This window comes from Mizuhopecten yessoensis, unplaced genomic scaffold (genome assembly GCF_002113885.1).
Source record: "Mizuhopecten yessoensis strain PY_sf001 unplaced genomic scaffold, ASM211388v2 scaffold9581, whole genome shotgun sequence".
NCBI classification, from domain to species: domain Eukaryota; kingdom Metazoa; phylum Mollusca; class Bivalvia; order Pectinida; family Pectinidae; genus Mizuhopecten; species Mizuhopecten yessoensis.
This window is the reverse complement of record NW_018408119.1, coordinates 16,578-42,077: the sequence shown is the minus strand read 5'-3', so window position 1 is coordinate 42,077 and position 25,500 is coordinate 16,578. Positions and strand designations below refer to the sequence as shown.

Here is a 25,500-nt window from a genome sequence, read left to right as displayed (position 1 = left end):
TGTCAAGTCTATAGCTTTGTGTACTAACTCTGTTTGTATGTCTAGTCTATAGCTTTGTGTTCTAACTCTGTGATTGTGTGTCAAGTCTATAGCTTTATATACTAACTCTGTGATTGTGTGTCAAGTCTATAGCTTTGTGTACTAACTCTGTTTGTATGTCTAGTCTATAGCTTTGTGTACAAACTCTGTGATTGTGTATCAAGTCTATAGCTTTGTGTACAACCTCTGTGATTGTATGTCAAGTCTATAGCTTTGTGTACTAACTCTGTTTGTATGTCTAGTCTATAGCTTTGTGTACTAACTCTGTTTGTATGTCTAGTCTATAGCATTGTGTACAACTCAATGATTCTGTGTCAAGTCTATAGCGTTGTGTACTAACTCTGTGATTGTATGTCAAGTCTATGGCTTTGTGTACTATCTCTGGGTTTGTATGTCAAATCTATAGCATTGTGTACTAACTCAATGATTGTATGTCAAGTCTATAGCTTTGTGTACAACCTCTGTGATTGTATGTCAAGTCTATGGCTTTGTGTACAACCTCTGTTATTGTATGTCAAGTCTATAGCATTGTGTACTAACTCAATGATTGTATGTCAAGTCTATAGCTTTGTGTACTAACTCTGTGATTATGTGTCAAGTCTATGGCTTTGTGTACAACTGATTGTGTGTCAAGTCTATAGCTTTGTGTACTAACTCTGTGATTGCGTATCAAGTCTATAGCTTTGTGTACTAACTCTGTGATTGTATGTCAAGTCTATTGCTTTGTGAACTATCTCTGGGTTTGTATGTCAAGTCTATAGCTTTGTTTACTAACTCTGTGATTGTGTGTCTAGTCTATAGCTTTGTGTACTAACTCTGTGATTGTGTGTCAAGTCTATAGCTTTAGCTTTGTGTACAAACTCTGTGATTGTGTGTCTAGTCTATAGCTTTGTGTACTAACTCTGGGTTTGTATGTCATGTCTATAGCTTTGTGTACTAACTCTGTTTGTATGTCTAGGCTATAACTTTGTGTACTAACTCTGTGATTATGTGTCAAGTCTATAGCTTTGTGTACTACCTCTGTGATTGTATGTCAAGTCTATTGCTTTGTGAACTACCTCTGGGTTTGTATGTCAAGTCTATAGCTTTGTGTACTAACTCGGTTTGTATGTCTAGTCTATAACTTTGTGTACTAACTCTGTGATTGTATGTCAAGTCTATACCTTTGTGTACTAACTCTGTGATTGTATGTCAAGTCTATACCTTTGTGTACTAACTCTGTGATTGTATGTCTAGTCTATAGCTTTGTGTACTAACTCTGTGATTGCGTATCAAGTCTATATCTTTGTGTACTAACTCTGTGATTGTATGTCAAGTCTATACCTTTGTGTACTAACTCTGTGATGGTATGTCAAGTCTATAGCTTTGTGTACAAACTCCGTGATTGTGTGTCAAGTCTATAGCTTTAGCTTTGTGTACAAACCCTGTGATTGTGTGTCAAGTCTATACCTTTGTGTACTAACTCTGTGGTTGTATGTCTAGTCTATAGCTTTGTGTACTAACTCTGTTTGTATGTCAAGTCTATAGCTTTGTGTACAAACTCCGTGATTGTGTGTCAAGTCTATAGCTTTAGCTTTGTGTACAAACTCTGTGTTTGTGTGTCAAGTCTATACCTTTGTGTACAAACTCTGTGATTGTAAGTCAAGTCTATAGCTTTGTGTACAAACTCTGTGATTGTGTGTCAAGTATGTTGTTACTAGGTGTACTAGTGTTACATTTTATTAGTTATCGTAACTGGTTAGGCAGGGTTTACGGGCTATTATCGCCTGCATCGGTCTTATATTACCTGGGCCACAGGTGAGGTAAACAACTCATATAGGGGATATGATCCCGCACTCCCCGAGATAACGTTTTTGTCATACCACAATTTTTTCATTCCTAGTAGCAAGAAAGGCTGAATAGGCAACAAATCTTACCTTTTATTTTACATTCTTAAACAAGTTTCAGTACTGAAGTATGAAATAATATTAGTTCGCTTATATTTCATTTACTGGTGGAATTATAACGCTTTTAAACTTTAGGAACTAAATTCAATACGTTAGCTTATGACTTTGGCATAATTTAAAATTCCGGCACGATAATCAAGTCGTACGAGTTATACCACGGAAAGAACTGTAATCGGGGCGAAGTGTTCCGAATGCCTGTTTAGACACTAATGTTAATATAAGTTACCTCCCCTTGAACAAATCTTACCATTGAGGATTGAAAAGATTCTATTCTGGGGTATGACAACACAGGTTACACTGAGCGATAAAAGACCATTCGGTGCATTGGCTTTTTAAAATTTTATTAAAAAAAGATAGAGACGAAAATATACAATCAACGCAACAAACCACATATCTAATAAAAATAATATAAATATCAACAACATTTTATCTGTAAATATCACCAATTCTACATAGTGCTGTCAGAATGTTTGTTAGCGTATAAAGTTAATTCTCGTTTTAAATGAAAATCGCATCGTTTGTACAAAGGATAAAGGTGCTGTTCTAGATTACAGAGATTTCGACGTATTCAAAATATCTAATAATAATGTTCAAACGTGTAATGTTGATATATTAACGAATAACCTAATCATCAAATTGAAAGCAGTCTTCTAATAGTCATATAATATATTAGTATCTGCAGGTACATATATGTTATGTAAAGCAATATTTTGATATGGTCCTTACAAAATTATGACATTCAATTAGAACAGAAATCGGTGTCGAACGATTCAGTGGGAGTTATCGCCCTTCGTACTGTGTTCCACAGTACATACGGATATGCCTACCTGCAGCTAAGACCGTATGCGATGGTCCCTTGCAACACAAACCTATGAGGATCCACACATCTTTAAAACAAGAACACTTTCGTATCAATAGAACAGCACAACAGACATCTTTGGAATGTGTTCTGTACGTCAAAAATGATCACATTTAGATCGAACTCACAACCTCGCATCATAAAATACATCAGCCCGAGTTTCCTCTGGCCCTGGCACCAGACTTGGACATTTTGACGTGTGCACACCAGACATCTCGGGCTAAAACTATATATGGCATCACAAATTCATGTCAGATGCTATATATAAAACAGAAGATGTATAATATAAGTGGACATCGCAGTACATGTAATGTACTACTTTATATATATACTGCGACGCTCACTATTTACCGCTGTATGATCTCTCCGGCATTCATTTGGACTGTAAATGTCATGGCCCACGTGTTGGCGTTATCATGACGTAATCGTTACAAGTTATACCGTCACAATTTTCAAGCTAGATACCACAGACGCTCTATGGAAGGTGGCTGTGCTACACTGAACAAGCATACACGGTACATACACTAACGCGTAATTTTAACAAGCATATGTATCAATGATATTAAAAAACGATGAATATAAGCAATAAACTGTGATATGATATGACATTTACAGTCTATATGAATGATACAATAAATGCACAATGAATATCAAAACATATCTTCTACCGAACTTCATGGGATGCAAGTGTCTGCAGTTCATGCTGACATGACAATCGAAAATAAACTCTATTTTGATATTTCAAATTATTTCTTAATAAACTGTATCTTTTTTAAACATTATGAACTCAATGAATCAGCCATAAAAATATCGCCTTCAATTTCTTTCCTCACACAAGTTTCGGGAAAGTATCAGTGAAATCTAGTTAGTCTTTGGTTACCGAACAAAAATATAAATAACATTATCACATTAATTTATATAACAATTAACTACTCCAAAACTATGGAACCATGCTCGTCGAGATGGTGTTTTCGAGTTTGTTTATTTTGTTCGCTTTGGGGATTAACTTTTGGCCGTTGCAATCGAGCAACGGCCATATGAAGAAACCCCAAGCGGAAAAGACAGAAAAGGCACGAGAGAAAGTAAAGAAAAAGATGAAGTTTTTCAATGGGGAAAGCATATCAATCATGGTTCCTTCCAAGCCCCCTTCAGCAGAAGACACAGAAAAAAATCTTGGATATTACAGTGGTTTATAGCATGCCTATTCTTTCCCCAACTTGCTGCTATTTGGTCTGGTTTCTTAAGAAAAGATCATATTACATATGAAATCGAGTATTTTTCTCAATTGAAAATGCAATTAAGTATATAAAGAATCACTGTTTGTATATAGGTATTGCAGATACAACCGTGCTTATACCGAGGTACCGCACTTCAGAAACAAAATACATCACTATTACGTTGGCCGTTGCTGTACTAAGGATATTCTACCCTACATAATACTGACTGTGTTACTGTCTATCTCCTCTAGAGGACCCATTGATTGCTCATATCAGGACGGTTTTACATTAGATTGATACATGCGCATAGTTTCTATCACGTTGTCGAGTATTTTCACTTCCCTAATAGCCTATAACGGAACACATGTTGATTGGCTGTGGGCAAAGGCTCTCATCGTGTTTTTTGTCTGTTGGCCTCATGTTCTAAAGAAGTAATGTGCAAAGTGATAATTCTGGTGACTCCTACAAATACTTTATACACATAGTATACATCAAAATAATAATACTTGTTCAGCACAGTGCCTTCGATAGCCAAGAGACGATATTCTAAGTCCCACTCGCCTTGGCAGGAAATCTCTTTCGCATCCATTATAAACTATGTTTAAGCTATTTAGATATGAGTTTATACGCACTTCAATAGTTAAAAGCAATGCTTAAGAAACTTTGCTTTGAAATATAAATGTTCATGCTTCACGATTGCCATTGGCTTCAGTCTTTTCCTCATTACTAAGCAAATTCTTCGTGTTTTCAGAAAGATCCTTTAAGCCGATATTCATATCATCATCGACATCTTCTTCCTCTGAAGACCAAGATTGTATCCTCCCTTGGGCAAACACGATGTAAAATATACCACCAAACACATAGATGGCTGCGGCGATGTAAAAGGCCACCCTCCATTCTCCTGGTGTTTTCTGTACAAAGATAATGCAATAATTAAGCATTGAACTGTTTTTGTATGGTATTTATGATCTATTTGAATGACACAGCTTTGCAAGCAAACAACATAATGCGCGCTAGTCGATAGATTCTATAACATCCTCGTTATTTGACATGTCGTCAGAAACTGAGGAATGGTGGATGCGAGAAGTGTGAAAGATAGCGTTTGAAGTGAGTGATCTTGCGACGGAGCACAGGTTCGTTACAAATGTCTGAAATGTTTACATTATTTGTATGTGTGCTGTGACTCATATCAGTAGGTCTGTAACATATGTGTCAGTAGGTCTATATAATATGTGTATTTCAGACATTTGTAACGAACCCCTGTTGATCAGTGCAGTGTAACAGACGATATTTCTGATAAATTGCATGAGCGTTAAAATTGTTTCCATTGCCGGCATTGGTGATTTCAACCGATGTGCATTTTGTACGATATTGCAGACATTGGTCTTGTTTTCGTTGTAATAAAAGTGTTTTTTTAATTTTATTTTTCATTTTGCACATAAATTTACAATGACATTGTCAAATCTCACAATGCCCAGCGATATTTCAGCAGCCGTCATGTTTATTTATATTGGATATTGTAGTTCCGGTCAGTGTTGTATTAATACGCTAAGAATTGTGTCTCGTGATGCATGGTAATTAAAGTCCCATCAACGACACAGCTTTCAAAGAGGCTATATAGTGACAATGCCATGCAAATGTAAATATTATACCCTGAATACCAATACATCAAGTTATGTAGTGTGTATTTGTCCTTAAATAAAACGTTTGTTATATTTTTGTTTGGTTAAAGATAATAATAAGCCGAGAAGAGATTTTCTCATTGGCACTACAAAGAACGAATCATGTTTTCCTCATCTAGTCTTCAAATATGGACTTATTTTTATGAATTGTACGGACTCGACCAATAATTAACGGGTGTAACATCACTAACCCATGTATAAGCTTGCTATTCCTGAAGTAGGTTTCTATAGTTCAGAAACAATTACTTAACGTAGTGACCTTCCATCCTGATTTTAATGGAGGTTTAATTTACTCACATTCTGTGTGATTGAACTGACAACGTACGGCGCAAGGATACCAGGGACGCTTGCGCCAGTGTTTGTTATTCCAAAAATAGTTCCAGCGTAGTTCGGAGCAATGTCGGCGTGGTTCACAAAGAAAGAGGCGAATTGAAAGCCACAGAACGCCAAGGACAATGTCAACAAAGCGACAGCCTCGATCTGATGGTAACAGTCCATGTAACCAACGGCAATGAGGAAAATAGCGGGGACAAACATCCCTGTAAAATAAAACGCAATACTTAAAGCGGGGATATAGATATATTCACACAAACTAAATGATATCCGAACGAAAGTAGTTCCTCTGTCAAGGGTTCAACTCAATATACATACATTTTGTACAGAGGATTTGTGCAACGAGAGCGGAACTCTTTGATTCCGAAATTGAACAATCTACTACAAACACAAACCAAAAAGATATCCGAACAAAACACTTTCTAATGTAATAAATAGGAGGTGTTTTTTTTATTCCTTTTTGATATTCACACACCAATTACTGTTTCAAAACGACGAATAATATGAATAAGTTTTTCTCTACCATTGTACCCACATACTAACGTGTCCTACCTATTGAACCGCACAGCTTCCTTGTCCATTCAATAGACAAAATGTTCTTGGATATGAAGAAATCGGCAAAGAAGGCAGCAATAATGACGAAAATCCAAAATACAATATAAGGAATCATGGAAAACACCCCGTTCTGTAAAATAATAATAAAAAAAAATGTATTTTTATGTGATTTCCAACTTTTCGTCTTTTCATGCTTACCATAAAACGTTTATGACAGATTGGGAAATGCAAACGAGTGAAGCAAACAGTAAAATTATTCTTAAATGTTGATAATTGGTTGGGAGTGCTGTACTACAGAATGGTGTTACACAGACTGACTTCCCAGTGTGAATGTCGATAGCAATTCATAGTAATAAACAACATTTTAAATAGTGCCCTATCCCCTACCCGAATGCATTGCGGTCCCCTACCACACAATGAACCCTTGGGGTTTGATCATGACGGCTACCGTGTCTTATGCAAAAAAAATATACTTCAGTGTCATGTTTGGTACATTTTTGTATTCGAGGATCAATCAATTTGCTTCGAATAAGTAGATAAACAATTTAAGTCGTAAAAGTGTGCAACATAATTGTCAGTAATTTGGAATAGGGGTCATAGGGGTTATAGGGTCATTGGAAATTCGAACCACGACCGATAACTTACCGACTTAATATCAAAGTGAAGAACTTCCTTCATGTATGTCGGCATTTGCGTTAGCAACATATATGCTCCGTAGTTGCCGCAGAAGTTAGCCACCAATATAGCCCAAACAGGAAGTGACGTCAGCATAGCTTTCCATGGTATAGGATGTTTCTGAAATAATGTTTTCAAAGCGTTGAATGTACACAAATCATTATTGGAACATTGCTCGTTTTGTGCACCGGAAACATTTCTTTCATATCGGTAAATCTAACGCAAAACGCGTTTCTAATAAAGAAAATTACAAACATGACCATTTCGAAAAAAAATAATTGAACGAATGACCAACATTACTTTTTGTCGGAAGGTGGTGGTTATACTAAAAAGAGTAGAGAAAATATCTTCATCGGTTATTATAATTTGATTTGGGACCGTCTAACACATTTGTAATCGTTCTTCATATTTTCCAGTTGGCAGTAAAACAAGATATGTAAAATGTAGTCGCGGTTGCGTCATTACTTTTGGACAACAACTCGAATTTGTCTGAAATGGCGGGATATCCAAATTTCCACAAGCGAGAACATCCTACAAGTTGTATACCCTATAAGTTGATGACGTAGGACGCTTCTTGCGAACAGTTGAGATACTATTTAAGCAGACAAATTGTCGTCTAATCTAAAGTCATAATTTAAAGAGTTCATTAAATAAAGACTGATTATCAACTATAGAAAGGAATATTCCTCACCTTCTTGTCGGAGTTCTTCGGAGATATCACATATCCAAGCGAACTCTCGATATACCGAACTTCGAGGTCGGATATTCCCGGTTTTTCTGCAGGTGTGTTCCGAACACATACCAGCCATACTATCGTCCAGATCAGAGCCATGCCACCTACAAATTGAATTGAATGTGAAACTTACGAACACCTCATGCTTTACGAGCGTAGTTTTTTTTATGTCTTTGTTTTATTTTTATAATAGTTTACAAAGCTGATAGATATGTAATAGTTTTTGTTTTCAATATATCAGTCACAGGGATTATATACCATGAACATATAGTGTAACCAACCATCTATAGAATAACGTACCATCTATACATGACAAAACGTACCCAGGACGTAGAATATGGCGGGCCAGCCTCCGTCAAATCCGTACTGACACAGAAGGCTCGCTACAGGAAACGCTAGGGCATTCCCCAGTTGACATCCTCCGAAGGAGAAACCGACAAGTCGACTCCGTTCCTCTGGAGGAGCCCACTTCGCCCACAGGACCTGTGCCCCGGGATACATCATCGCCTGTGTATGTAAGTACATCGTAAGAACTCAGTGTTAATCAATCTCGTCATGTGTCATTGACATCATAAGGTGATTTTTCTCATCAGTGATGGCGCTAGCCTTTTTGAAAATGAGGTCCCAAACAACTGAATTTTGATTCACAAAAAAGAACATAGTTTAGCGTCGAAGGAGTCTAAAGTCTATAGGGGACCACACATAGGCCAACCGACAGTCTTGCGGTGGGGAATGCATTTTATATATAAATGTGATCAAGAAATATTTGAAATATCCGTGAAAATCATTGTTTTAAATTCGCGGCGTCATTAATATTCAAGCCAATTTCCATAAATAGATATAAGAGCAAAAGACTAAGTGAGAGATTATGTACAAATTTATTTAACATTAAAAATAAAATGTAGTATGTCTGTATATGTACCTCGCCGACACCTATCAGCACTCTTCCAACTAGAAGTAGATAGGGGCTCCCCCTGGCGAGAAGCGGTGTAAGTAACGTGAGCGTCGACACAAGCAACATCCCACCAAAGACAGTCCCACGAGGACCGTATCGTTCTGCCAACCAGCCAGCAGGAATCTGCATGATAGTGTAGCCCCAGAAAAAGGCTCCCAGTAAAAATCCACGGAGAAATTTGTCCCATTCGAATTCCCCTTCCTAAAATATCAAAAGAAAAGAAAAGAAACTACGCTTATACAAATAAATAAACCATCGGCTAATTGACATCAAACAGATTGTATACAAGAGACATCACCCAGTAGCCGAACACATTTATTATCGAAGGAGAATGAGGAGAAAAGAAAAGCTTAAAAAGTATTTGAGTTAAAATGCTCTCTAAACGCTTTCGTAAATTGATATTGTATTGATGGCTGGAAAGAGGTGGTGACCTACCTGTGATTGACTTGACCACGCGGACGTTGGACAGACACGAACTTGTCGTACCTCAAGGTTTCCTGACGATTTGTTTTGTGTAACTAATCCAGATGTATAACTATAGTTCCGGATAGTTACATGGTCAGTATCATTAGCGAATTTCTGGATGTTAACACCAGTATCGTTGGTCATTTCCTGCTTGACCATACATATTATGGCCACACTCAAATTGACCCGGTTAGCATACAGACAGAAGAATCCCATAAAACAGAGAAAGGACAGGCGCACTCTATGAGATGTCCACCACGGCACTGTAAATATAATATTAAATTCATTTCAACACTCGTACTATACTGGATGATAGTAAAAAGAATTGCGAAATAGACATTTTTAGGTGAATTCGCAAAAAAAGGCGACCGCAAAATTGAATTGTAATAACGTTCTTTCAGACACAAGTTAACCATAGGTGTTTCTCAAGTTTTCGAAAATTGAAATCCCTTTAGAGGATTAATCGTAAGACCAATCATAATTATATGTTCATAAATGACATAACGTTTTTCAAATACATGAAATAGTTTTACGAAACATCATCATGAAACACTGACTCTTTTCAAGTAATCAAGGTAAATTCATGGACAAAACTGGTTGCATACCTTCTGTATGCGAAATTTGTATATCGGGGTGTTCGTCCAGGGGTTCGTCAACATCTGTCTTTATTACTTTGTAAGAGTCCCAGTGATGTAGACTAAGACTCGATTGCCTGTGCCAACTTCCACCGGAAGTAGTTCTCCGGCGTCTCGTGGAACCTCCACCATGGACAGAGTCTACACTGAACTGGTTTTGGAGGATGTGTTTGTTGATTGGTGGTCGTGCCAGCCCTCCATTAGGACTTGTGTTGGGGGACTCAGCGGAAGTCGTCATCACAATCCGGATGGATATTCTCTGGCTACAACATTAAATATAGTCTAATACTCAATGTGACAAAGGCCTTTTGAAAGAATAAAAAAACACGATCACAAGATCTAAATAGGCTGTATTTCTGAATGAGTATGGAAACCTTCTACCTTACATAATATGTTTGTTATTGTATGAGAGTTGCCTCCCTTAAGTTTGGATACGTATAACTCCAACATAATGATTGATATATAAATATGTCGTCTGCTGAAAGGCCGCAAGGCCGTAATAGCGGACGTAAAACCATCAAAATCAATTGTGCCAATACAAAAATAGTAAAATGCTTAACCAATAGTTGAAACAGCACTGCACCTACAGCACCTTCACCAATGGAATCAAATACAAAGAATGACATTTCCTTGAAATATTACATTCCCAACAAAACAACTAAACTTTCCTCTTCTTTTCCACAGAGGGTCTGGAATATAAAAACCAGGCCTCGTAACATTAAATACCCAATGACAGTTGATGTTAATTATGTATCGAACATATATGTATCAGCAAGAATTGAAGAAAACGGGAAATAACTAGCGATTTAATTTGATAAATTGCTTACGAAATAGCGACTCCACTGAACACTTCATGTTACAAATTAAGTACTACATGTTGGCATTTGGAACTCCTCGACCCTATTTCAGTTCCTTCCACCTTATGACCTATTCGGCCGAGGAGTTCCGAGTGACAAGTTGGGCTAGTAAAAATAAATATTCTTTTCGTCTGCTGGATAACCGAACTACTCGCGATCGGTAGTGAAAGCGGACGTAAAACCAATTAATCAAATTTTTATAATCGTGTTATAGATATGTAGATTTGATTTAATTGATATCACACGATGTAGCCGTCATTATTGAAATGGTTACAGTATATACTTGACATGTACAAGACAACAATTTAGGGCTTGTTCTCAGTAACCCCACCTTTAAAAATCGGGGAAAGCATGTTGTTAGAAAGATTATAGTCTGTTTCTGAGTAATATTGGCAGTATTTTCTTGTGTTTTTACCTGTGGTTAACCCTTCTATCTAAGGAGGGCTTGTTCTCAGTTCCCCACATTTAAAAAAAAAAAAAAAACACGAGGAGTAGAATATTTTTTGAAGGATTATAGTCTGTTTCTAAGTATAGTATTGGCAGTATTTACCTGCATTTACCTGTGCTGTTCTATCAAAGCTGGAAGCTGATCATATTTAATTAAATATTACATCATTTACGATTTTCAGTTTTAATAAAAAAAAAAAAAAATCAATTTGAATTATATTAATTAATTTTAAATAGTAAATCTACCCATTTTGTAGTCATTGTGCTGCTGATATGACATATAATAAGATTTACTATTTTATTTTGCAATAGTTTTGTATATTAAACATATTATTAACAAGGTCACCTCAGCATGCAACTTTCCAAATATCACCATCCTAGATATGTTGTGTTGTTCTATCAAAGCTGGAAGCTGATCAGATTTAATGTAATAATAAGTCATAAAAGATTTTCAGATTTTAAATAACAAATGCTATTTTTTTCAATATTAATTAAACATATATAAATAATATGTGTTGTTTTACAGTTGATAATTAAACTTAAAAAAAGAAATTCATCTTAATTCCTAGATGTTAGAAGTATCTTATAACCATCATAAAAAACATTGTGAGGTTCAGCGCTTTAGATGAACCTGATGATGCTGGCCTACCTGTTAACACAACACCTTTCACAGACTGGGATAGATGACAACAAATATGTGTGACACTTGACTGTGGACTGTAGTTTTGATTTTGTACTGGATTTTGAAGTTAAGATTTGAGATATAATCTACAAGTATTGTTAAACTTGACTATTTTTAATAGACAGTGCTACATTGTATAAAAAAGAGTTTCTATTGTGTGATATGTAAATGATATAACTCCTTAACATGTAATACTGATTGTTTTTGTTTTGAAATGTAATGTTCGAGTAAATTTAGATTTGACTGTTTTGTATTGGAAATTAAAGTATATACTTTAACGTGTATTGTATTTTGTGGCTTAAAAAGTATAAATTAAACGAAATGTAATGTATATAAGTATTGACATATTTGACCGTTAACAATTAATATGTAGTGCTGGTTATATCATATTTTGAATTGTATTTGGTGGTTTTTGAAAGTGTAATATAAATGAAATGTAATGATTATGTAAAAGCATTGAAACATTTGACTGTTAACACTTACTATTTAGTGATGTTTATATCTGTAGTACATCATGTATGTAATGATTGTATCATGTGTACGTACTATGTATACATAAATTAATTTCCAATTAACAACCTTAATTTGATAAACAGACAATTTAATGTTTATTTATCAATTGTTATCAACTCAGTACCTCCCAAACATTAATTAAAACTCATTAACTATATATCCCAAAAATACCTAATATATCACGTACCCTCAAAAGTCATACTGGTAACTTATTACCTGTGAGGTAAGCATGGAACAGACAATAAATGGTTTGCCCTTGGCTTCCTATGTCAACACATTTCTTTGTTCTCTAAAAAGTGAGGGACTGGGGACACCCTACTTTGGCTACCTCTACAGACACTGTTTTGACAGCATATATTAACAACATGCGTACTGCGGTCATTGACCGTCTATAGCTCTGGATATGTTACACGTGCTACGTGTAATATTTCCACACTGTGACGTCATACAATTAACTTCAGGATGCGTGTATGTATCTATAATCTCAATTGCGGCTGTGGCCTAATGGTTTACGTGCATTGAAACACGAAACACCATAGCTTTAAACACTAACACAAACGAGCTCGAGATAGGAATGTCGGTTGACGCGTTTACTATATTGAATATCGACAAAGGTTAAGCAAGGTCTCCATTTAAGTCTGCTTCACAGTTCAACTATTTTTGGTCTATATTCTATAGGATAGTCAGGGTTATGATTTATACAGGTACACGGATTTTATATGGTGTGATTTAGAGGGTAATCACACCTTAGCTGAGGCTGATGCCAGACGTGGCTACCTTAGCTGAGACTGATGCCATACTTGGCTTCCTTACATGGTGCGGTTTAGAGGGTAATCACACCTTAGCTGAGACTGATGCCAGACGTGGCTATCTTACATGGTGTGATTTAGAGGGTAATCACACCTTAGCGGAGACTGATGTCAGACTTGGCTATCTAACATGGTGTGATTTAGAGGGTAATCACACCTTTGCTGAGACTGATGCCAGACTTGGCTATCTTACATGGTGTGATTTAGAGGGTAATCACACCTTAGCTGAGACTGATGCCAGACGTGGCTATCTTACATCATCGCTGTTACACCTGCAGAGCACAATCAATACAATGTATGATGTAACCGCCAATCCCTAAAACAGGACTTCGTAGTGTGTTACTTTTAATATTAAACTATAATCAACCGCCATAGAGAAGTGGATCGGACCAGGACGATTTAAATCATTGTTTCCGGCCTTTTCCCTTGGGTTGGGGTGGGGTAAGATGGGTAGGGATGCGCTGATTATAGTAGCGTAATGGGTTAATCACTGAATAGTTGCTTTTTAATATAGTAAGTTAATGAAAAAATGGCAGTGGTACATATTTTATTCAAATACATATTCAAATTGATAATTTAAGAAAAATCCTTTATTTGTACATTCCTTGTTAAAATCTTTTCTATTTCATTTACCGAACCGTTTTGTTTTGAAGCTTCTGTTTATTATAATAACATAAGTACCTCATTAAAGTTTGACGAAACAGTCAAAAATAATATTGCGATATTTTCTAGTTCTACTTTTTGTTTCATTTAGCAGTGTTATAAGAGGCTAATTAGCCCGTTATTTATCATTATATTTTATGTAAGTATATAATCTGTTGTTTGTATATGAAATAAGATTGGTTATCTTACCCGCGGTTTATATATTGTTTACTTGAATGCGATTTTAATTAAGTATAAAGAGATTTCAATATTAACACTAAGTGTGATTGTGTGTCCAATTTTTAGACAAACCGAATGACGTCTTGGTGTTTAATTAAGATATATATTGGTTATATGCATCAATACATGCATGGTTAGTGATTCACATTAAAACATCTCTCCCGGATCTTTCTCAGCGCTTTTACTTACGTTGTTGCGTCATACACACAAACATCACCACGCTAAAATTCACATACATGCTAACACTGCAATTTCTCACAAGGTGATCGCCATTTTTGATAATATCGGCTAGATTTTCATGACTTTTACATTACCCAGGTAGAATTCATAACGCGTGGTTAATTTCTGTAGACAAATATGTAAGGTTCTAATCTACAGCTATTGCAGCGAAACATTCCATGACAATTGTAATAGAGCGTGTAATGATGTTTTCAATTGTGATGAAAATCTGTAAAACTTACCTGGAGCTTTATCTTCTTAGGAAAAAGATGGATACAGATGATAATATATTTTCCTCTGCAAACTGAACCGTCTCGTCTTAATACGGTTTCACAGAAAACCGCACGTGACCGCGTGCATATATACCAACAAGTACACGTGAACAATGTGTGTAATACTGAGAAAAAATGCAGCAGTCCGAGAATATTGGACATTTACTTAACAATAAATTAATATAGGTAGTTGTGTCAGTTGTTAGAATAATCGTATATGTTAAAATCTCTAGTAATTTATGATAGAATTGCAAATATTGGAAGCCAAAATTGCACTGTTTGACATTGGGAAAATCGATATTACGGTATAGGTTGGGTCTCAAGGTTGAATTGTTAAGAAGGACGTTTGAAACACCGCTGGTTTACGACTCTGTTCTGTTAGGTAATACACGACAAGAAGAATACGGTTATATTGATCAGGGTGTAATTTACATTTCCCTGAACTGTATCTATTTTTAGACACAGACAGAAACCAGATGTAATGAACATAGATTGGGAAACCCCATTACGCTATTAAGTATTGCGTTATAGATTGAGCTAGTACAATAAGAAATAACACGTTGATATTTCGACACGCTGGTTTAGTTTGTTATTAAGTATTGCATTATAGATTGAGCTAGTACAATAAGAAATAACACGTTGATATTTCGACACGCTGGTTTAGTTTGTTATTTAAACAACGCCTTTAAATTATCTATCATCTATATATGGAATTACAAGTTGTCATCTTACATTTGTTATACGTTACTTCAGCGAGCTAGTTCGGTAATTTAAATATGGCCAGTCAAATTATGTGTATCTATAACCACCAATCAATAATATGTCATAAATCGTTTTGCGCCCCTCCCCATAATGAAGTCCTTGATCTGTCCTTGACGTGCTTACATTCTGTTGAACGATACGGTTGGATAAGTTAACATACTGTTGACGTTATACAAGTCCTTTCACTGTTAGGCAGAGCAGTCCTACTGTACGTAATAAATCATCTTCTGCCGAAAAAAATAAATCGTCTTTGGCGATTTACTTTTAATACTGAGTTTTTTGGGCGTGTCATGTTATACTGTTTGTGCGAATGAAAACAAACAGAAAAGTTGTATGTCCGGGATCCTGTTTACCGGTATTATGATTTAATACGTGTTAGATGTATTGGCGTTTAAAACTTTAACTTGTGTTTCCTTGATTGATATGAAATGCATATTTGTAACATAAAATAAAAAGGTTTAATATTATTTACATTACAAATGCATTGGGCTTTGTTACACATTATCGTTATCTTCGTGATAGTCGTTTGTCTTTAGGTTTAAGGGGAAATGTAACACAATTTAACCATAAAGTTACGTTTATGAAGTTTTTTCTCATTAAACACCAGGGAAATTCTGCATGATATAGGTTAAATATACAGCCTGCCACTAAACAGTCGGTGTTGCAGGCCCCCATAGTGTTTACGTTTCTTGTTACCTACAAGTTGTCAAGACCGGGTAAATAGTCTAGTGAGATGTCCAATAAACACTACTTTTTAACATGCTTCAAGTATGCTGAAACCGATAAATATGGTTCCTGAGCGAGATTTTACCTTCTAATTTACTACATTAATGAACACAAATTCTTCTTGGGTCGTCTTCGGCAGCGTTTCTGTAACCAGCCAACAAACATGTCATTAAAGGTCTTTGCCTTCGTTTTGATGTTCGAAAAGTATGTCTAAGGCTTTTTGTAACAATTGTCGTTTAACAATATATATATATATATATATACTCATAAAAGTGACCGCTATTTAATATCTGTTATCAGACAGGTTTACATACCAAATGAAGTACATTATGTATTGTACCTAGACATATCGTTTGTTGGGCAGAGAAAAAAGTTAGAACATTTCTGAGTAATAAGGGGTAAACAATACTCGTATCTAAAGACACGTCCACCAAGCTGCAAGTGGTGGGAGATTCTCAGGAATTATTGGCATTCTAAATTCGTTTGAAGAGTTATTCTGTCAGTGATGCATTAAATATTATTGAACGAAACAAATATTCTGTCAAATTTAGCTGATTGGACTCAGTGACATCGGCTTTGACTGTGGTATGTGAAAATTGGCAATCTGCCGGTCATTTTCCGTGATGCATGTTAGATATGCCTAGAACGCGAAATAATTACCCGTATCAATTTTTTTTTCTTTCTATTTTTGGGTCAAAATCTTGAAAATTTAGGCCCGCGTTAATAACCCGCTATACGGTAGGCCAACAGTCAAAATTTTGCCTAAAAAGTTTACAGCATATTTGAAAAATGTTCAAAAAGCTCGACGATGCTCTATTAACCTCATTGTTCGTACACAGGGCTTATTTCCTACAAATTCGATCAGTATGATATGGTTGGCGAATCCTATGACATAGTGTACCACACCAGTGAATAAAGCATAATTTATCCTGTAGGTTTAGCAAGGGTAAGAAAAATATCTATGAAATTTGTCACTCGCCATCAATATGAATATTGAAAGTTCAACATATAGTGTACATATGTGGTGGTATATATGTACATATGTGGTGGTATATATGTACATATGTGGTGGTATATATGTACATATGTGGTGGTATATATGTACACATGTGGTGGTATATATGTACACATGTGGTGGTAGATATGTACACATGTGGTGGTATATATGTACACATGTGGTGGTATATATGTACATATGTGATGGTATATATGTACACGTGGTGGTATATATGTGCATATATGGTGGTATATAGTTCTTCTGCCGAAAAAAATATATGTACATATGTGGTGGTATATATGTACACATGTGGTGGTAGATATGTACACATGTGGTGGTATATATGTACATATGTGATGGTATATATGTACATATGTGGTGGTATATATGTGCATATATTGTGGTATATATGTACATATGTGGTGGTATATATGTACATATGTGGTGGTATATATGTAAATATGTGGTGGTACATGTATATAATAGTATGTACATATGTGGTGTTATATAATTTGTCGTTTGTTAACCTCCCAATCTAATCCTTTTATGCATAAAAGATCATTGGAAAGGAACTTTATTTTGGTCGGTGCTTATGTTTTCTAAGCCTTCAGCATTTTTACATACATCACACTGAATATAAGAAGGTCACATATATTGGATTTCCTTTCTTCGTTCCAACCTTTCTTGCAATTTATTAGAACGCTATACACAATGAACCAAACTGCAACGTAGTGCTACTACAATAGTGCTACAGACTTGAAACTGACATTCGTTTCATCCGTTATCCCCAAGTGCACATGATACCCGTGCAGGTACAATGCAACCAGGACCTTCCATCCCGTTTCAGCATGATTGGCCGATTTTTTAAATACTTTATCGTCCTTCTGGCTTTTCCTTGATTACTTGTTCACAAATGTACATACGAAACTAAGACTGAAATTCGTAATCGACTTGGTTGTTACGTATTTAGCTCGCAAAATCGATGACATTCATCGTACGCTAGGTAACCTGAAAAAAATACGAACTCGGATAACAAATAACAACAAAAACGCTTAATACTTTATTGTTATTGATGTTAGTGAATCATCATTACGTACATCCAGGGTGTGTGTCTATCACGTGGTCGAATGCACTAAAACCACGTGATATCATCACCCGTCAGTAGATTTCGGCAGCTGGTTGCTGTTGGCGACGTCTACGTCATAGAAGTATGTCACGAGATGATATTCAGATAACAATATCGTTACTTTTTGATCACATTGTATTGTGTGTACTAATTCCCAATAGTAGAGAATCTGGAGATACACTTAATGAAGATTCGTTATCAATTTCCATTGCTATCAGTTGTTGTAAAATTTCCCGTAAAGAAAATGTTGTACTCTGAGCCAGAGTATATGACCGAATTTGAATTAAAAAACATAACAAACTATCATTTCAAAACCACCAGACGCTCAGGCATATAAATAGGATTGATATTCTTACTGAGTGGTTAACGGAATATATTTGGAGACGAAAATAATATGTATTGTAATTTATAATGTTAATTTTTACACAGTGATAATCCTATTCGTTAGTTACAGGTGAGACGTTTTTGTTAAGTTCTCTCTCTATGTCAGCTCGGACTTCGACAGGTTGAATATCTGGATGATACCGCTTGACAATCCTGCCGTCACGACCCACCAAAAACTTCTCGAAATTCCAGTGCACGTCGTAGATGGACAGAGGAGAGTAATACAGTCCCTCGAAAAATTCCTTGTGTATTGGAGGGCAGAATCTCTGCAAGAAGTAATAGATTGAAACAGACACATTAAAATATTGTTTTTTCATCAAACGAACACCGATGAACACTCAAACGTATTTGAAAATCAATATTCAGACCTCGAAAGAATTGAATTAAATATTAAACTTGAAGTGGTATATTTCGTAGCAAATGAGACACGGTTTAGAGGTATGCCATAAGATGACAGTGTCATCAGCGATGATTGGGCCTGTACTCGGTTGCTATTTTAAAGGTCCATCTCACTAAAACGTCACAACCTGGGGACATACCACCCTACCGGGTCACTCTATTCTGACAAGTGCTTGACCAGAGTTACGTAAAGAGACTCTATTGACAAATTTGACGATTTGGGTTTCGTTTGCGGACTACCTTAAATCCCAGATGGCCGTCATGGCCTCTGATACGCCTACCTTTTTAAACAGTTAAACATTTATATTGTATATTTCTAAGTTGTAAAATTAAGATGATTTAAGGACAAAATGAGTCAGGAGGGAAATGAAAAAATAATTGTGATGATAAAAGTATCCTGTATACTTCGGAGGATTAAAGAGACCAACATAAAGTTGACAGTGCTTAGCTTGTTGTTCAAAGTGGGTGGAATGTCATGTAATTGTATCCAGGTGATGACGTTTGTGCTAACTGACACCTTAGAGAGGCGGTTTATTGACCTGATCACCTGTATACACTGGCTTTACATGACATTAGCTGTTGCAAAGACAAAACACATAAACAAACAAAATAGTGGTAAGTTTGGGGTTATCAAACACAGAATAGAGAATACACAAATGACAAATGTATGCTACTGTTGTCTTTGTTGAACGGCTAGTAATTATACCTAGTCTATATTCGACAAGGCATTTCGACATTTCTGTAAATGATGATAATAAACTGCACGTGACGCACCTTCAGGTAGACATAGAGGGGATGTTGGAGATGTCCATTGATGTTTATTATTTCTGTGTGTCGGAAATTTGGCTTGAAACCAACCCCTGGTCGAACGTGCATGATACCATTCATGATCTCGGTACCGTCCACCCCAGGCTGCAACTAGAATAATAGGAAACAGATATTTTAACATAGTGTTACTGATATATTTGTTAATATAATATAACATAATGCAAGATGTTGCGTTTCTATAGCACTTTATTGTAGTATTATCGAATTCATATTAAATGTGCTTTTATTTGTTAAACAATGATGTCAATGTGGTATCGATGTCAACTAGCCATGCAAATGTATAAAACCATAGTATTGAAATAAAACATCTGGCCCCAGTATCACAAAATTTTCCAGCTCAAGGTACGGTCTAATCTAAAAACATTCTTAAATTTTCCATTTCTTCCCCACTGTTGTGTAGAGCTGGATTTGCTCCGATAGATTCCGTATTCCATATCAAGAGATAGTTTCTTAACATACATTCTTATATATCTTATTGTTTAAACTTAACGTTTGATGAAATGTAGCTCTCAAAATTATTTTCGTTTTAAAAACTGCGAATGTTCTTAAAATTCACGTAAGAGGTTTTATTATTTCAAAGCCTAATCAATACATATCCTTACAATAATGTTTTTCATAAAAAGCGTTAAGAACTTGGACGGTTGTAATATCATAAACGCATAATGGAAACCATTATTAATCGTTATGCCCCCAAACTGCTAGACAGGAAATGCTACATTGCATACTAAAACGTTCATGCATTCTATTGGGAAAACAAGTGCAGCTGCCTTGCTGATGGATATGACAACATGAACTTATAGTATTAATCCTAATTGGAAAATGGTCATCGGTTAACTGTGGCTCGTGCCACTAACGTATTTACCTGTTGCTTTGCGATTAAGAGGATGAATATAACCGTTTTGGATACAAAGTCGATTCATTAGACAAAGCAGATGTGTGTCAGCTTTAAAATACGATATGAATAGGATAGAATTTCTGAAATTTCAGTTGGAATGAATATGTTTTATGCTCAAATGGTAAAATTTCATATTATTGAGGGGCAAAGGGCAAGCCGTGAGACTAACAGTAATATGGAAAGCGGGAGGAAGCGGCTCTGAAACTTACCTTTCTGCTCTTTTCACTCTTCTTGCAAAAATGAAATTGTGAATGATAAAAGCTTGTATTACGATTGGGCAAATAAAAGGATTTGTTTCACAAGTCATAGAGCGTCATCATTAGACTCACCCCGCCGAATTGATTGCTTGGTACCCCAAGGACATAAAGTCCCCGGGACCCGTAGTCGCCCTGTAGTGCATTCAGGCCGTTGTACTGGTGCGTTAATCCTCAGTATGTCGCCACGTTGACGAACAGCAGGACCTTGCCGCGGTAATCTGAAAAGTTAATAGTCTTCTGCTCATAGAGGTCCTTTAGGGAGTACTCATACACGGTGCTGGCTGAATTGGACGGCTGGGAACAGACCACGAACCCCCCCTCCACAGCCCCACCGCTTAGGGCCTGACTTCTCACAGAAGACATCAGGCCAAACATGGTCGCAAGAATAGCGGCCCCACCAGAACTCTGTCCTGGCATGATGGTACCACTGCAAATGAACCATTACAACTAAGTTTTAAGCTTATACAGTTTTCTGCTAAACTTTGGTCGACTCAATTTATATTTGGATATAATGTCGACTTAAACGTCTGCTGTTTCACATCTAGTGCAATTGATTCCTAGACATCATCTCGATAAGAGACGGATATGACTTTTTATACACGATTGTTTGTATTGAAACATATCAGTTTGTAGAATTCACACGTACTGCAGTGATCACGTTATTTTTCAAAGTAAACAGCTTGAGACATATCTCTGTCACAACCTTAATATAATTGCCATATTCCTGTTAATTGCTGAATAAATACAGGTGCATTCTGATATGTCAAGCATAAAACAAACGACACATTTGGAAATCTTCGTGATACTGTTTTTCTTCCCTGTTCTGTCCAGGAATTGATAGTATACATACTTTATATACCTCTTTAAGCTAACTATAATAATGCATACTGTACCTTTATGTTTCAGGCAAAACGTTATTGCAGCATTAACGTGTGTGAATCCACATGGCTCAAGTTGATTTTTTTGTCGCGCTTTATCACTCCCACAGAATTTCCCAATGGGGGTCAAAAAACCCAATGGGAGATTCATGGGTAAGCTGGTATGCTCAATAGAAAGTCCACTTTGACTGGAACTGGTTTTATTCGCCGATCAAATCAACAAATTTAAATTAGAAGTCTCGCTATTTCAGCGACGTTTTATGTTATGACGCAGTAGATGACTTTCAGATGACAAAATGGCGTCGTCATCACTTTTGATGACTGTAGGTGTACTATGATCAAGTTGATTTTTTTGTCCCGCTTATCACCCCTACAGAATTTGCCAATGGGGGTCATGACCCCCAATGGGAGATTCATGGGTAAGCAGGTATGCTGAATAGGAAGTCCACTTTGACTGGAACTGGTTTTATTCGCCGATCAAATCAGCAAATTTAAAGTAGAAGTCTCGCTATTTTAGCAACGTTTTACGTTATGACGCGGTAAGATGACTTTTCAGATGACAAAATGGCGTCGTCATCACTTTTGATGACTGTAGGTGTACTATGTTGTAACGAGAGTCTGTCTGTCATCATTGATGGTTATCTATGTGGTTTAACATATTATCGGTAGGTGATGTGCTCAAAGACCTTTTCTCAACACAAGGTAAGCAAGGTTGGTCTGTAATTTTCCGGAAAGTGTCAGTTTCCCGTCTTATACTTGGGCTAATTTGGCGTTTTATTGTGTAGAGTGGCCGTATCCATTGATCGTTGAAAGATGAAGGTGACATCCGCAGCTTATTTGGCTACTCACTACTTGAGTAAAACAATGATACATAGTTAGGTCCTGGGGCTATAGCTTCCTAGAAGTTGGATAACAGTTTGCTTACTCCCTCCTCCTGAACAGTGAAGCCTTCGAACCTATGTCTAAGGCTGTTTTGACAGATGGCATTTAGAAGTCATTGATCATAGTAAAAACCTAGCCGAAATGGTCACCCAGTACATTTTGTACTTTTCATCCTGTGGTAATTTTCCTTTTCTCCTAGTTAGGGAGATTTCCAGCACGATGCCTGAAGGCCATATCTACTAAACTCTCGTTGCTGCATCATAGGGGCCACACACCCTAACCAATGCTAGAGTTTCATCTTCCGCATGCCTTATTGTTATCAATACATGTATTGAACGACTTGGAGTCCACATCGACCTAAACGATATGAGTAGGTCGCATCGGGTCGCCGCAGATCTTCACTACATCCCCGCGATATCATCGTCCGGTTCCTCTCCTACAGAATCAGAGCCAAGATATACGTAGTCCGAATTATTCTGACGTTTTATCGACATTTTTCATATCGTTAATCGACGACAGACCGATATGAAAAAAGTCGATAAAACGTCAGAATAATTCGGACTAGTTATACGAAGCTAGATCCTGTCTCTTCAAGAAACCTGTCGCTGATGACCAGCCTCCAGCTGTGACCCAGCCCTCCTCGGTCGTGAATCCATCTACCACCTCGCCCAAATCTGTCGCTCATCCAGCTCTACCGAAACTTTTTTTAATGAGGCCCTCACCAGCCAGCGTGCCAAGGTTTACGCTAAGGCAGGAAAATCATCAGCAGCACCTGGACCACAGAAGGCAGGATTGTAATCCGTAGTAACACCGGAGAAAAAGCTACAGTCAATACCCTGTCTGAATTATCCTTATACCCCGAACCTCCTATTCACCAAAATCGAACCGGCTCCAAACCCTCATCTGCTGCATTCCTCACTCCTAGACGTACTTACAGCAAATTCAGAAACCAGTACAGCGGTTTCCAACCTGTTCACCCCTCTGCCAAAGGAATAAAGTGTTTACCAAGTGTTTACCATATATTCTCATTATGTCGTTATAGTGTTTCATAAGTAGTCTATAACTATTTTATTCCATTATTTCCCAATTTATACATATATTAATTGATATTCAATAGGTATTTTATTGTACTACATTATCTAAGATTGATATACACAACCAGAGACATACCATCCACCTCCCCTCCATATGTATCATGTATATATATATTTATATGAAATAAAAGGTTATTTTGTGTACAGACGTACCTTGATTTTTCTGAAAGGTATGCATGAGTTGTAATGTCTAGTCTGTATCATTTTTTCTTCTTTCTCATATATCCAAACATGCGTTACACATATAGCCATGCCCATGGCATGATGAGTGTGTATATTATATGTTTATGAGAAGTATAGTAATGCTAGGTCTACATCCTTGATCATATCAATCTATAGATCTCGATCACTTCTATGATAAAACAAAACCCATAAGAATATACCCCCCCCCCCCCCTCCTAAGTGTAATGCAATATGTTCTGTGTACTAATTGTCAATGCCAGATGACTATCAGCAACCCAAAGGCCTATATAGTAGTTTCAACGTATACTACGGTATATATATATAGTACTGACAACCATATATGTCAACCTTACTTTAGAATACCAGTGTACAAGGTGTGTGTTCCTTTATCTGTCCAATTCTCCTTAGTATCTACGTATTAGATAAATTTCCTATCCAGGTTAGCGAATCGTAATCAATGCTAATCCTGATTGTCGACCAATAGTAGTAGCAAACTCTTTCATAATCACTGTATAATAGCTGACATATCCCTTGTATTAGTGAAACTGACTGAAATTGACTAGCACATACAAAAAATGTATGTCCTGCCACCCTTGTAACAATACTAGATCAAGTCTTGTACAGCAATCTTACCTTATTAAACATTAATTCGGTAATATTTAGGACACCGTGCGTGTAATCACGCGTGGTTGCGCGCGACACATACCATACGCACGTGAGCCGTTGTATATACTAATATGAATTCAGGTCGTTTAGGTACCCGGTTGAACACATGTAAGAATATACCATAGCTAGCATTGTGTTATAGACTATATGAGCCTGGTGTAATATTCTTGCACAAATCTAATTAAGCTCATTACCAGGAAAATGTACTCGATAACTTATCCACAAACTACTTTAGGTGTATAATGTTTAAGCCACAAAGATATTGTACCAAGTCATTATCAAAGAAATGTTTGCATTAAATTTAGTTGTATTATAGTATAAAAAGCTTCCGCATAACAGCGAGCTTTGTTTACACCATGTGTTGCGTCTGATGGAGGAACCTAACGATTCCTCCACCACTATAGATATCAGGTATGTATTTTTGTTACCAACTATGTATCCCTTCTTAGAAACCCTATATCACCTTCCCAACCCCCTGCTTAACAATCTAAAGTAATAATTACCTTCTGTCTTGGTCAATGCAAGCCGCCACGTGGTTGACTATATCATAATGTCGCTGGACAGGTCAGGTCAAGTAATATAGCTCATAATACGAGTAAATATGTATCTGGCAAGGTACCCAACAATATGCGAGGTCACCGAGAAACT

At 36.6% G+C, this 25,500-nt stretch overlaps 1 protein-coding gene and 1 pseudogene across 1 annotated transcript; both read right to left on the bottom strand.

The window, feature by feature from the left end:
- Nucleotides 1-2,315: 2,315 nt before the first annotated feature.
- LOC110458434 (sialin-like) lies at nt 2,316-15,068 on the bottom strand. The gene is made up of 10 exons (XM_021510118.1): nt 14,746-15,068; nt 10,065-10,357; nt 9,430-9,722; nt 8,962-9,195; nt 8,363-8,546; nt 7,998-8,143; nt 7,277-7,426; nt 6,629-6,761; nt 6,041-6,282; nt 2,316-4,972 (listed from the first exon to the last, which is right to left on the bottom strand). Exons 2-10 carry the CDS (start codon nt 10,330-10,332, stop codon nt 4,745-4,747), a joined length of 1,878 nt encoding a protein of 625 aa, XP_021365793.1. The 5' UTR covers nt 10,333-10,357; nt 14,746-15,068; the 3' UTR covers nt 2,316-4,744.
- A 3,244-nt stretch (nt 15,069-18,312) lies between these two features.
- LOC110458429 lies at nt 18,313-21,603 on the bottom strand (annotated as a pseudogene).
- Between the last annotated feature and the right edge of the window lie 3,897 nt (nt 21,604-25,500).